The sequence below is a fragment of the Littorina saxatilis genome, linkage group LG12, assembly GCF_037325665.1.
Source record: "Littorina saxatilis isolate snail1 linkage group LG12, US_GU_Lsax_2.0, whole genome shotgun sequence".
NCBI lineage: Eukaryota > Metazoa > Mollusca > Gastropoda > Littorinimorpha > Littorinidae > Littorina > Littorina saxatilis.
In genome coordinates, this window is record NC_090256.1 from 80,654,961 (window position 1) to 80,669,303 (window position 14,343).

At 41.0% G+C, this 14,343-nt stretch overlaps 1 protein-coding gene across 2 annotated transcripts in view; it reads left to right on the forward strand.

Annotated features, from left to right (window-relative positions):
- Positions 1-219: 219 nt before the first annotated feature.
- The window catches only part of LOC138982897 (cyclic nucleotide-binding domain-containing protein 2-like), a 24,332-nt gene continuing 10,208 nt past the window's right edge, over positions 220-14,343 (forward strand). The window contains exons 1-6 of one of the 2 annotated variants that reach the window (XM_070356292.1): positions 220-1,085; positions 11,335-11,408; positions 12,768-12,891; positions 13,257-13,331; positions 13,749-13,837; positions 14,173-14,246. In XM_070356292.1, the coding sequence (XP_070212393.1) occupies positions 285-1,085; positions 11,335-11,408; positions 12,768-12,891; positions 13,257-13,331; positions 13,749-13,837; positions 14,173-14,246 (1,237 nt within the window). In that variant the 5' untranslated portion in view covers positions 220-284. Of the gene's footprint in view, positions 1,086-8,150; positions 10,749-11,334; positions 11,409-12,767; positions 12,892-13,256; positions 13,332-13,748; positions 13,838-14,172; positions 14,247-14,343 lie in introns of those variants that run through there. The other variant, XM_070356293.1, reaches the window with a different exon arrangement.

Genomic DNA, 14,343 nt, shown 5'->3' on the forward strand with positions numbered 1-14,343 from the left:
TGTACGTGCGTCAGTGTGTCAGCACGGTGTGCGTGCCGCTTGCGTGCGTGCGAGTGTGCGGCATGCGTGCGTTTGTGTGTGCGTGCGTGAGCATGTGTGTGTGTGTTTGTCTGTGTCTTTGCTCATGTTCACTGATTTTGTAAGCGGAACATTTTCTATATAGGATACTATTCATTTTGTTTTAATCACTTCGTGTTCCCTTTCTCTATTCAGCTGCGACACGCTTCTGGCGAGATAAACAACATGAACACACTCAAGCACTGCGTTGACCTCTTCTGGGAACGATGAACACAAGCGCGGGGACCAATGGAAACATGAAAGAAATTACCAATGGTGGCAGATCTGACATGAAGGAACTGACCAATGGAAGCGCAGCGGACCCGCCGGAAACGGATTTGGATTACTACGCGCGACCAGAAAACTATGGCGGGAGCAGTTTGCATACATTGCAACGCTTCATCATCGCCCACGACAAGCAGACGAAGGGCCAGAAAAAGTCCAAGAAAAAGAAGAACCGGAGGGAAGAGGATGAACTCTTACGACGGTACAGACACATCCTGGCTTTTGATGAGTCTCTCCAATTTTCCTCCTCTAGCTCAGAGGATGAGGAAGAGAGTCGTGTTCACAGCACCACCCGCTCTGCCGTTGCTAATGCCAACAACAACGTCTCTAAGAGTCGCCGCAGCTCAAAGAGCGTCGCTCTAGCGGTGGCGGAAGCTCAACGGCCGATCTCAGACTGCCAAAGAACTTCCGACACCGACAGACCGGTTGAGGTAGACAGACGTTCTACTTCAGCAAGTGACGATATCAATTCTTACAGTGTTACCCAGAAAGATAGTCCTCAGGATGACACATCGAGGCGAACTCTCGCAGACTCGACCTTGAACTCTGACACATCTTTGACGTCGTCGACGGCGACCTTGACCCCGTCGCGAAAGACTAGCGGCGAGGAGACGGGTAGCGGGAGAGAGACGCCTCTGGACACGGTCGGCTCTTTCGGTGTGTCCAGCACCAAGAAGATATGGGCACGAGCCCTGGACAAGAACCGCTTTGCTGCCCTGTCGGCTGAGGTCAGAAGAAACGAGGTAAGAGATGGTGAAGGTCTCCTCATATGTTGTGGTGGTTGTGGTTCTGGCTCTTCTTTCGGGTTTAGAACTGAGCAAGACTCAGCATGGCATACTCAGAGGGTTGGTGGAACATTGTACCTTGCCAGTCTGTTTGGCCGCTGTCAGCGTGAGTTCGATCCCAGGTTCGGCGGAAATTTATTTCAGAGTCAACTTTGTGTGCAGACTCTCTTCGGTGTCCGAACTCCCCCCCGTGTACACTACATTGGGTGTGCACGTTAAAGATCCCACGATTGACAAAAGGGTCTTTCCTGGCAAAATTGCTTAGGCACAGTTAATAATTGTCCACCTATACCCGTGTGACTTGGAATAATAGGCCGTGAAAGGTAAATATGCGCCGAAATGGCTGCAATTACTGGCCGTATAAAATTTCATCTCACACGGCATCACTGTAGAGCGCCTAGAACTGTACCCACGGAATATGCGCGATATAAGACTCATTGATTGATTGTTTAGCACCCACCGACAATATTAGCTTTTCAGTACTTTTACTTGGTAAAGTTTATTATTTAAAAACGCGAAACGAGTCGTTCCTGGGAATAAGACACATTAAATTCAAAATGTTATTTTGTCTTGTTAATTGTTCGCGTGATCCCAGCAATCTTCGACGAAGGCCGGACTTCGGTATTGCATTTCAGCTTGGTGGCTTAAAAATTAATTTATGACTTTGGTCATTAAACATCTGAAAATTGTAAAAAAGAAAATAATTTTTTAAACGATCCAAATTTACGTTTATCTTATTCTTCATCATTTTCTGATTCCAAAAACATATAAATATGTTATATTCGGATTAAAAACAAGCTCTGAAAATTAAAAATATAAAAATTATTATTAAAATAAAATTTCCGAAATCGATTTAAAAACAATTTCATCTTATTCCTTGTGGGTTCCTGATTCCAAAAACATATAGATGTGATATGTTTGGATTAAAAACACGCTCAGAAAGTTAAAAAGAATAGAGATAAAGAAAAGCGTGCTATCCTTCTCAGCGCAACTACTACCCCGCTCTTCTTGTCAATTTCACTGCCTGTGCATCGAGCGGTGGACTGACGATGCTACGAGTATACGCTCTTGCTGTAAAAATGCAGTGAGTTCAGTTTCATTCTGTTAGTTCGACAGCTTGACTAAATGTTGTAATTTCGCCTTACGCGACTTGTTTTTGTTCATCTCTGCTCGGTAGCTCAGTTGGTAGAGCACTGTACTTGGGATCGAAAGGTCGCCGGTTCGAATTCGGGCCGGGACGGACACGGGTCAACTTTATGTGCAGACCCAGAGACGGAAGCCATGTCCCACCCCCGTGTCATCACAATGGCACGTAAAAGACCTTGGTCATTCTGCCATAAGTGCAGGTGGCTGAATACACCTAAACACGCAGACACCTGGGTAGCGCGACTCCGTTGCTGCTAGCTTTCCACTGGGAGGAAGCGACCCGAATTTCCCAGCGATGGGACAATAAAGTAATGAAAATGAAAAATGAAAATGTCGCAGTGTTATTTTCCAGACTTCATTATTTATATCCACACATTTGTACCTCTTTACTTTTCTCACCTGATTAGCATGGTAGTCAAGACACGGAGAAATGTATGCCCAGGTATGCACACACAAAAATTCCCTTTCAGCGGAGTTCTCAATACACAGTTATATAAATATGTCCCACACCCACGAAAAGCATTCAAAAACGAATCAAAACAGACACAAGAGGGCTATAAATCATAACAAAAGCGTTCTATTTAGGGTTATTTTATTGACTAATTGTTGATTTGGGTGTCACCAAGTGCATAGGGTTTAGTCGTTTACTCTTGTCGAAACAGTCGAGGTATATTCTAAACCACAATTGTGAAGCGTGCTTTTTTCCCTACGGCATTCCCTCCCTCTTATTTTCTATTGAGAGAAATTCAAGTTTTACGCCCTCACGGCAAAGCCATTAGGATTACGACTTCAGATGAGATACACAAGTGTATTCGTGTTAAGGTGGTATCAGCCATCTGCACTTATGGCAGAATGACCGAGGTCTTTTACGTGCCACGGGGGTGGGACATGGATACCGTCTCTGAGTCTGGACATAAAAAATAAAACAAAACAAACGAACAAACAAGCAAACACTTAGCAACCAAACCAATCCAACTTAATAACAAACGAAAAAACAAACGAAGACCCACCCTGTCCTAAAGAAACAACCTTCCCCCCCCCCCCCCCCCTGAAAAACAACAACAACAACAACAACAACAACAACAACAACAACAACAACAACAACAACAACAACGACGACTACAGCAAACAAGGAAACACACAATTAGACCTCCCACAAAACCAGCAACCAACCTAACACAAGGAACAAGCAAGCAAGCTAGCAAAGAAATAAGAACATAACCATAGATCTCGAGTGGCTTTTGCGAAGTTTATTCCTTAACAAATTCCCACTTTGCACACAGAGCACTCAGGTTGTTCATTTTTAGTATGTGACCCAGTGGAAGGATGGTATTATCGTACGTAAAATGCATGGCCAGGTCTGAGTTTGGTGAGCTGAAATGTTTACCTGGGAAGGAGTGTTGCTTTAAAGTGAGTGCGTCCGTCTTTCTACCGGCGCTATTGGGACAAGGTATTATTACATACATGAATTGTTTGCTTTTCTCTCCAACACAACCATTACACAGTATATAGCTCGGGCTTTCTTTTTACATTTTGTTTTCAAAGAAAGATTTGTGTGTTGTCGACTTTAGAATTTGATACCGAAAAGTAATAAGACTCAGTGTTGAATTAATCAAGGTATTATTATAAACATGTATTGTTTGCAATTCTCCATAACACAACAGTAACACAGTATAGTTCGGGCTTTCTTTTTACATTTTTTTTCAAAGAAAGATTTGTGTGTTGTCGACTTTAGAATTTGATACCGAAAAGTAATAAGACTCAGTGCTGAATTAGTCAAGGTATTATTATAAACATGTATTGTTTGCAATTCTCCATACCACAACAGTAACACAGAATAGTTCGGGATTTCTTTTTACATTTTGTTTTCAAAGAAAGATTTGTGTGTTGTCGACTTTAGAATTTGATACCGAAAAGTAATAAGACTCAGTGCTGAATTAGTCAAGGTATTATTATAAACATGTATTGTTTGCAATTTTCCATAACACAACAGTAACACAGTATAGTTCGGGCTTTCTTTTTACATTTTGTTTTCAAAGAAAGATTTGTGTGTTGTCGACTTTAGAATTTGATACCGAAAAGTAATAAGACTCAGTGTTGAATTAATCATGGTATTATCATAAACATGTATTGTTTGCAATTTTCCATAACACAACAGTAACACAGTATAGCTCGGACTTTCTTTTTACATTTTTTTTCTTCTAATAAAGATGTGTGTGTTGTCGACTTTTAAATTTGATACCGAAGAGTAATAAGACTCAGTGTTGAATTAGTCAAGGTATTATTATATACATGTATTGTTTGCATTTATCCATAACAACCATTACACAGTATAGCTCGGGCTTTCTTTTGACAGTTTTTTTTTCTATAAAGACAGCTTCGATCGTGTGTTGTCGACTTTTACATCAGCAGAGGCTTCACTTCCTTAGACAGCTGAAGAAATTTAGACTGAACCAAGCCATCCAAAAGCAGTTCTATAGGGCCACTGTAGAAAGCATTCTGTGTTTTTCAGTCACCGTGTGGTTTAGCGGTGCCAGTGCTAGGAACAAGGAAGAGCTGGAGCGCATTGTCAGACAAGCGTCTCGTATTGTGGGTTGCGAACTTCCGTCAGTCGCCTCACTGTACAGCTCACGTTTAGCAAAGAGAGTTAGGGGTATAGTGGCAGACTCATCTCACCCAGCCAGCCATCTGTTCGAGCTCCTCCTGTCAGGCAAGCGCTTCCGCGCTCTGAAGAGCAGGACTTCTCGTTTCAGAAACAGTTTCTTTCCTGAGGCAGTCCTTGCGGCCTCAATGGTGGATCGTTCTTAGATCTGTTAGATCTGTGATATGTGTCAGTTAAAGTTTTGAAATGGATCGAGTATCCTTAAATGAAATATCTTAATAGATGTAAGAGTTGTGTCCTTTGAATAACTGTGTTAGCATGTACTCGGATTTATTATATTGATGACTATATTTTTAGATATGATTTTTAGGGAATTCATTTATCTTTATCCATGCAACCTGTGATTACTCCTGTCAAATTGGTGCTAAAAGAACAACCAGTCCGTTTTGAACTGTCTGGTTGGTATACACACGTAAATAGGCCCAGTGAAATTGAACACTTTATCTGTACATAGTTATTATGATATATGCGTGTGGAAGGAGTGTGAAGTTTTATGCATACACCATAACAAAATCCTGTGCTTTGCATTTGGTAAATAAACTGTTTGACTTGATACCGAAGAGTAATGAGACTCACTGTTGAGTTAGACGGAGTTCACCTACCTTCCACAATGTACCTACTATGTGGCACAATCACTCGTAACTGAGAACTGTTTTCTTTGCAAGAAGCATGTACTTAAAGGTTGACCTTTTGGACTTTGATTTTTCTTAGCAAGCTTTTGGCACGCAGTCGTAGTTCTCTTAGGAATTGCATGCGATGCTTTCAAAGAGTTTGTTGACAAAAGCGGCAGTAGTTCCATCAGGCGACACTAAAGGCTGTCCATTGAGCCCGAAGTTGATTTCGCGAAGTCTTTTTAACCTATAATGCAGTGCCTAAGCTTTGTTCAACGAGTTTCGTGTAGTAGACTTCGCGCAGTCGACTTCGCCCAATTAACATCAAGGTTTATATTAAACATTCTGCTTGTTTCTTAAAAAAAAACACAAAAAACCCTAACATTTGCTGTTCGTCTTCCGTGGGCAATATTGCTTTCATCTTTAAGTTTTCTCTCTCTGGTTACATTGGAAACTGTTGATTTTTCTACTCATTCAGTTGTTTTATAAATGTCCATGCCAAAAGGTAGCAATTGCGTGCTCATCACAGACAGTTGAACTATGACATCACTAGCGCGGGAAGGTGTACAATGCCAAAGTTTACGATTGTATGCATCCCTGCGGTAGTGCGCATTAAAACCCAAAACATCCGTGGTGGCAATGTGTCATTCTCTTGCTCATGCACATGACAACTTCTATCAACTCAAGTAGGATGAATTTGGATCATATAAATAATGTTCCTTCCGTTCACTATTTACAGTTAGTGTCCTTTTTAAGTTTGGGGGATTGTAATGTTTTGTTTTATTTTAGTTACAGGCGCGTGTGCGCTTTGCACGCTTTTCAATGTCGTCAGTATTTCAAGGTCAAAGCGAGGCCGTAATCTTTACAATTGTATTGCTTTGAAGATACAAGCGCCACGGTTATTTTTGCGAGACGTGTGGATGTTGTCAGTCACCAGTACCCCTGAGGCAAGTACCGAAAATGGGTCTTGCTTTGAAGATACAAGCGCCACGGTTATTCTTGAGATGCGTACGGATTTGGTCATTCACCGGTATCGCTGAGGCAAGTAACGAAAATGGATCTTGCTTTGAAGATACAAGCGCCACGGTTATTCTCGCGATGCGTGCGGATTTGGTAATTCACCAGCATCGCTGAGGCAAGTAACGAAAATGGGTATCTTAGCAGAATAAAAAAAAGAAGAAAAAAAGGAATGTTATTGGAACGTTTGTGACAAAACAAAACATAATGGGTCTCTCAACAGTCTACCAGTCGTCCCCCTCGCTGTGAAAGTAGATTTGGAACCTGCTAATGCAGCAAATACGACACTACGCTTAGTTAGCATGTCAGCGGGAGAAGAATGGGGGAAAACTGTAAACCATGAAGACAATTGTCGCACTGGAAGGAAATGAGAATAAGCAAGAAGCTATTTAGTGAGTTTCGTTGGTTCGTTCTGTTTCTTTTTACGCATAGTCATGATCAGCCAGAGATACTACCTGAATAAGAATAAAAGAACAAACTACAGTTCAAAGGGAGGGGGCGGGAGGGTAAAAGAAACGAAAATAAAATAAACTTATAAATCAGAAAAAGAGACAGAGAAGGAGAGAGACTCAACAAACAGACATAGGCCGTATAGAGACACGGACGGACAGAGATAGAGAAGCAGACATACATACAGACAGAGACAGGCAAAAAGAGACAGACAGACAGATGGACAGAATCTGAAAAGAGAATGTCGATTCGATCTTCGTTTCTTTCCGACTTTCTTTTCAAAGGTATTTTGAATGAATGACGTTTAGTCGTTTTCAGCAACATTCTGAGCGAATTGAAAGTTTTGACCGTAAACGAATCCGTAACAAATACACAGATGTCCTTTTTGCACGAAAACATCTCTGCAGAAAAGGGAGAAAAAAAACCACGATATATACAACCCGTTCTTCATTCAAACTACAGAAAAGCCCTTATTCCTACGGCTCTTGCGAACAAGGCAGGGGCTTGTCGAGGGACGGAAATCCATGTAAATAATCGCAGTCAATAAGTCACTGCTCTTTGCCACTTATTGTGACGTCTTCTCCACCCGGTATTGAATAGGGGGAAAAGCTATTGCTTCCAAACTGAATATAGATATGACAACTTTTAACCGGTTTGCGAGAGCTGATGAAAGCAGAGTGGCTTTGCTTGCTTTGAATGGAGAATTTATTTTACCGATATCTTCGGAACTGCTTAAATAAAAGATAATGTACAGTATAACAAAATAAAAGTAAATTGGATATAATTATATATAGATATAATTAGATGGATTTAATGCCGGTAATGAAAAGTAGCAGACAATAGTATTTCGAGGAGGAAAAACCACCAACACCAACAATAACTCTCTCTCTCTTTTGTTTTCTCTCAGTCTCTCTCCCCCCCCCCCCCCTATGACATCGATAAATCAAAGACCATTCAAACAGCAATATCTAACCTCTTCACTCTTGTCTCATAAGTTCTTGCTGTACAACGGGCCGATGTTTGAAATTCCAAAGCAGGGAAGGAGGCCTTTTATTTCGTGGGTGCTGTGAACAGTGTGCTTGTGAATGAAGATGGATGAAAGCCGTGACACGAAATACTGTTATTGTGTGTGAACAAGATTGCCTGTAAGCCGCATGGATTTGCATTGGTCCCGTAAAAGCCCTTAGACACCTATCGTATACGTCAATTTCTAGTGCCATGGATTTGGTTCAAATCAGAAGTCAGTTCTAAAAGAAAGAGGGAGAGAGATAGCGTCGGAGTTACTGACAGGTGTCGAGGCCACATGTTGTCAAAGAGATTAAGGAAAAACAAACATTCGAGTTTGTGCAAACACCTACTGTGCTGTTTTGTATGAATTTGTCGGTGACGCAAACAAGACTTCTTGACTCGTAATTAAGTAAAGGCCACCCGATAGGTCTTCGGTACATTCTGTTTGTCGTCTTGAGTAAATAGGGGACGTAATGTTATGCCATCGGAACAAGGACAAGACATCTGAAGACATTTGTTGTGAAATTCATTGGACGTTTTAATAGTGCTACTCGGTGCTACTGTGGATTTGAACTTCTTTTTATTGAAATAATCTCGTATCTGTGAAAAATGTTTTAGTCCTGCTGCTTTGAATCCGAACTCCTGATTATTCAAGCCATGACAACCACGCAACCACTGACGGAAAAAGTCAAACGTGGCTACTGTTTAAAAATCAGTGAATTATGTAGGTTTTGAATGAGATGAACTGGTACAAATATTTTTGAACAGAGAAATGTTTTTCCTGAAAGGATACAACTTGTGAAAACACGGCACACGTGTAGTTAATGAAAGTAGTACTTACTACTCTGCCATAGTGTGTGCTGTCTGAGACAAACAGGAGTAACACACACATTTTTCTGTTGTGAGAGAATGCAGCTTGCGAAAAGAGCACATATTTGTAGTTAATGTCGTAGTTAGTGTACGTGCTGCAAGGCCGTGTGCTCTACTGAGGGTTCAAATGCTAAGTTTTAACTAAGAGCATTTACTGATGTCAGTTAACTTTTCCTGGAGTACCTGCAAGTGTTTGAACGTCCGACGCTCAGCCTAATGTTTATTGACCACTATTATAGTTACCCAAAAGAGCTCTGTGTGTTTGCAACAAGTGATTTTTGTATCTGTCAAGAGCTGTGGTGTATCCTATAAGAGTTTTATAGTAACGTCAAGAATCTGGTTTTCTATCGAGAACTATCTATAGAATACAAGCCCTACCCTAGAATAGTGGTTGCGACTCGGCTATAAAGTCTGTGAAGACACATCGATTAGTTGTCAGGGCCTTTCCACCCTCATTGTTTATTCGATTTTTCATCGGTTAATTACGGAACTGGCTTATGTTGGAGTAGGTGTATTGACTGTTTGGGGTTCACAATTTAGAACCGCATAACGGACTGTGTGCTTTGAGCTTCGTTGATATAGATTCTCTCGTAACTACATAAATTATTAGAATGCCTTGGCGGAACTGCCCCTGAGAGAGTGTTCAACAGATTTAATTTCACACGGTGGCCGTCTTTACTGATGGTATTATTGTCTACTCGTGTCCAAATCGAACTTGTTTGATTTTCTGTTGAAGCTGTTATATAAATACGATCGCTACAAGCTGTGGAGTATCATCACAGACGGATGCTTCAGAAAAAAAGACCAAATCTGATCGTTTGCGAAATGTTTGTATCCTGCAAAAGTTCAGGCGAGTGGGTTTCATCATCAAAGAAAAAAGCCATCACTATGGCAATCTGTGGTTCTGTTCATCATTGCACATATCATTGTCACGAGAAAATAATTATGGAACACTCCTTATTAGTTCTTTTCAACGTGCAACTCGAGCAGTGTGACCATGAAACAATAACTCGGTGATTGCCCGTTTGATGTTTGTTTGAATTGTATGATGTACAAGCATTTTTCAGAGAGAAAAAATTGGCACCATAGCCGCATGCTACCATTTCTGGACATGAAGTGAGATTGAAATGCAATAACATAATCGTGTACACAACTATATTGGACTAAACTTCATTCCGGCTACCAGAAAAGTAATATTCGAACCGGATGCTGAGCAAAGTTTGAAATAGCAAAGTGACCACAAAAAGCACCATCATGAGTATGTACCTTCCCAGAATCGATGACTACATCTTGTTCGAACCGGATCAGCTGGCGGATGTGTCCCCGCCGGGAAAGAGACAGAAAAAGAGACGAGTTTCTAACACTCGCCGTAAATTTTCGTATGAAAGACAGAGGCAGACAGATGACGACAAACTTCACGAGGCCGTACCACACGCCAGAAAACATTCTGGAACCGAAGCCAGCCAAAGTTCGCACACTGAGCACAATCCGCAGGAAACGAAACTATTCGCCCCGCTTTCGCGGAACGACGGCCCGCCGAGCAGCAGTGTCGTCCCTTTACCGGATATCCGGATCACCAACGGTCATGCGCAGCCTGCGGGATTCACGGATCTAGCAGACGACCACCTAGCCATGACTTTGGACGAGAACGCTCTGCGCGAAGCCCGGATAAGGAGAGTTAAGTTCTTGCAAGACGAAGATGCGGAAACAGAGCACTCTCCGCAAAAGACCGGTCGACGAAAGAAGGGGAGGCTGAAGAGACAGAACAGTTTGGGGAGGCTGTTTCGACACATTGATAAGTCTCGACCAACTACCGTTAGCGAACTCGATGAGAGACAGCTTCAAACCCGTGAACAAGTAAGGAGAAGACGATCAGGGGTATAATTTATTTGGAGAAAACAAAAAAGCAGCAGTAGAGTACAATGCAGATTTAATTTCGATAGGCGGTTAGTCAAACAGCACACAGTGATCAATGTACACTTTCCTCAAGTCCCTAAACTCCTATTGCCCAATCTTCCTCCAACCCTCGAGCTCGGCCCCCTGTCCCTCCACTACCCAAGTCAGCATCTCTTTCGATTTCTCACAGCCAGAACACCATTTTTTTCCCCGTGGATTGGTGTTTTCTTTTGTTTTCTCCAAAGCACAGCTTTAATGGGTACCCATCTGTTCCTCCGTTGCCTCTTGGCTTTGCTCATTTTATTACATGAGGGCGTGTGCACATTTGTATTTTCACGTCTCACATGTACATTTTCATTCTTCTTATATGTTTCTTTGACTTTTTGAAATCTGTTTTTATGTAGTAATCAAACGTTAAACCTTCATAGTATTTCGCGATAATGTGGGAACCCTTCATATGCTCCCATTCCAATCCCCTTAACTCATGTTCTTTTCGAGATATCACAACATGAAGCGTTTTTGTGTATGTGTTCTTTTTTTGTTTCAGATCAGAAGAAAATTTTCCCAAGCCATTAAAGCTGTGATGACCATATGTAAACTTGCCTCAATTATGATCAAAAAGTGAGTTTATGTTTGAAATTATTCTCTACGTGAGATCGCTTGGTTCGGTTGATGGATAGGCTAGTTTGATTACAGAGAGAGAAAAAAACCCAGTCAGATGAGTTGAGTGGTTTCGGCGTAGTGTACTTTTTACATTTAGTCAAGTTTTGACTAAATGTTTTAACATAGAGGGGGGAATCGAGACGAGGGTCGTAGTGTATGTGTGTGTGTTTGTGTGTGTGTGTGTAGAGCGATTCAGAGTAAACTACTGGACCGATCTGTATGAAATTTTTCATGAGAGTTCCTGGGTATGATATCCCCAGACGTTTTTTTCATTTTTTCGATAAATGGTAAAAGTTGAGGCGGCACTGTCACACCCTCATTTTTTAATCAAATTGATTGAAATTTTGGCAAAGCAATCTTCGACGAAGGCCGGACTTTGGTATTGCATTTCAGCTTGGAGGCTTAAAATTTAATTAATGACTTTGGTCATTAAAAATCTGAAAATTGTAATTAAAATTATTTTTTTATAAAACGATCCAAAATTACGTTTATCGTATTTTTCATCATTTTCTGATTCCAAAAACATATAATTATGTTATATTCGGATTAAAAACAAGCTCTGAAAATTAAAAATATAAAAATTATGATTAAAATTAAATTTCCGAAATCGATTTAAAAACAATTTCATCTTATTCCTTGTCCGTTCTTGATTCCAAAAACATATAGATATGATATGTTTGGATTAAAAACACGTTCAGAGAGTTAAAAAGAATAGAGATATAGAAAAGCGGGCTATCCTCCTCAGCGCAACCGCTACCGCGCTTTTCTGTATTGTTAATTTCACTGCCTTTGCCACGAGCGGTGGACAGACGATGCTACGAGTACGAGTGTACGGTCTTGCGGAAAAACTGCTTTGCGTTCAGTTTCATTCTGTGAGTTCGACTGAGCTTGACTAAATGTTGTATTTTCGCCTTACGCGACTTGTTTACTTTTGCTTGGTTCTTGTGTTTCTTTATCCCCTGGCATTCTCGCTGGCAAACCAACGTGCTGTTCTTTGCGTAACTAACTGATTCTACAGTAATACATCTCAGACATTAAAAACGGTCGATATTGTTTTTTCAAAGTTTCTTAACAGTCTTCAAGCGAAATATTTACTTGCTTTCTTTTATTTCTTTGGTCTTCTGTTTGTTTTTCTTCTTTCCTTCTTTCTTTCTTTCTTTCTTTCTTTTTTTTTCTTCTTCATATTTTTCTCTCTTTCTTTCCTTCTTTCTTTTAAAAATCAAATCTAGTTCTGGTGATTCGAATAAATTCTTCCGAGTGTCAACAGAATGCCCTACGTCTTTGATTGATTTTGGATTACTGTACCCTACATTGCAGATCGGAAGAGCCAAGTGCCATGCTGAAAACGTTCACCGACATGATCGACTCCAACAATTTCACCGAGAACCTGAAAAACCAGGGCCTCTCCTTTGATCCCTCGTACTTCAAAGCTAATAAGGAGGTAGGGCAACACGACTGCCATGAGTGCTACCTTACTACACTCAAAGAGCACGTGCTACCTAGCCACTCACACGCAAACACGTGCACACCTTTCTCATACCTTCTATCGCGTTTTCTTTGAAAACATAAACAGAGCGCTCATAATATTAAATTACTTTTTCTTTCCTATCGCTACAGCACATCTAAATAGAATCCACAAATCTGTTTCTAATCCATTGCAGTACATGTGTGTTCTTCGACAAATATGCTACAATTTCAGTGTGCGATACTTCGTTGCCTAAGCTGATGTATTTACGCAACTGAATTGCGTGTATGTAATTGACTAGAAATAATAAACATGTTGTTCTTCATGCGCATGTATTTCAGATTTCCATAAGTAACGAAGTGAAGAGCATCTTAAATATGCCTCCCGCTTCCAGAAGTCAGGAACAAATACAGACCGTAAGTTCTCTTTGGATGTCTTCTTCGCTTACACTCTGTCCCCTCTTTCACGCTTCCTCGATCGTATTACTTTAGCCAATACGCCCATTGAACGAATTCGTCCTTTGTGTGTGTATACACATGTGCCTGTGGGTGCGCGTTTGTGTGTGTGTGTGTGTGTGTGTGTGTGTGTGTGTGTGTGTGTGTGTGTGTGTGTGTGTGTGTGTGTGTGGTACATGGCGTGTATGTGTGCGAGTGTGTGTTTTCTTTGTATGTGCAAGTGTGTGTGTGTGTGTGTGTGTGTGACTTTGTGTGTGTGTCACTGTTTGTGTGTGTGTGTGTGTGTGTGTGTGTGTGTGTGTGTGTGTGTGTGTGTGTGTGTGTGTGTGTGTTTTCTGTACGCCTATGGTATCTGACAAGTGAATGATATGATTACAGGCAATGTACGGCCTTCAAAGTCTTCCATCCTTTGCTGAATACCCACTGCACATGCAGGAGAAACTGGCCAAAGTCGCCTGGTACGAAGTGTAAGTACGCGTTTTGCTTCAATCTTTCTCTCAACAAATGCTAACTTTATCACCCTTGTCGACTGTCCAAGTTGTTCCTGTTCGATATGCAAACAAAGCAATAGGACTATTTCCCAAAGGATGACATTTTGACACTTTCTATTTACGCTTACAAAAGAGTGCTGCTGACGACGATGACCACGCTCATCGATGTTAGAGATGATGATGATGATGATGATGATGATGATGATGATGATGATGACCACGCTCATCGATGGTAGAGATGAAGATGATGATGATGATGATGATGATGATGATCATGATGATGATGATGATGATGATGATATCGGTTGCAGAGTCCCACCAAAACGGACAATCATTCGGCAAGGGCATTACGCTGAAAATTTCTACTTCATTCTGTCTGGTCGAGGTAAGCGTCTGACGGCTATATATTATGATTTGTTTTTGAATAACGAAAACGTCATTTCCATTCAGCGTGTAAAGACAATATTATTTGATACTATGCT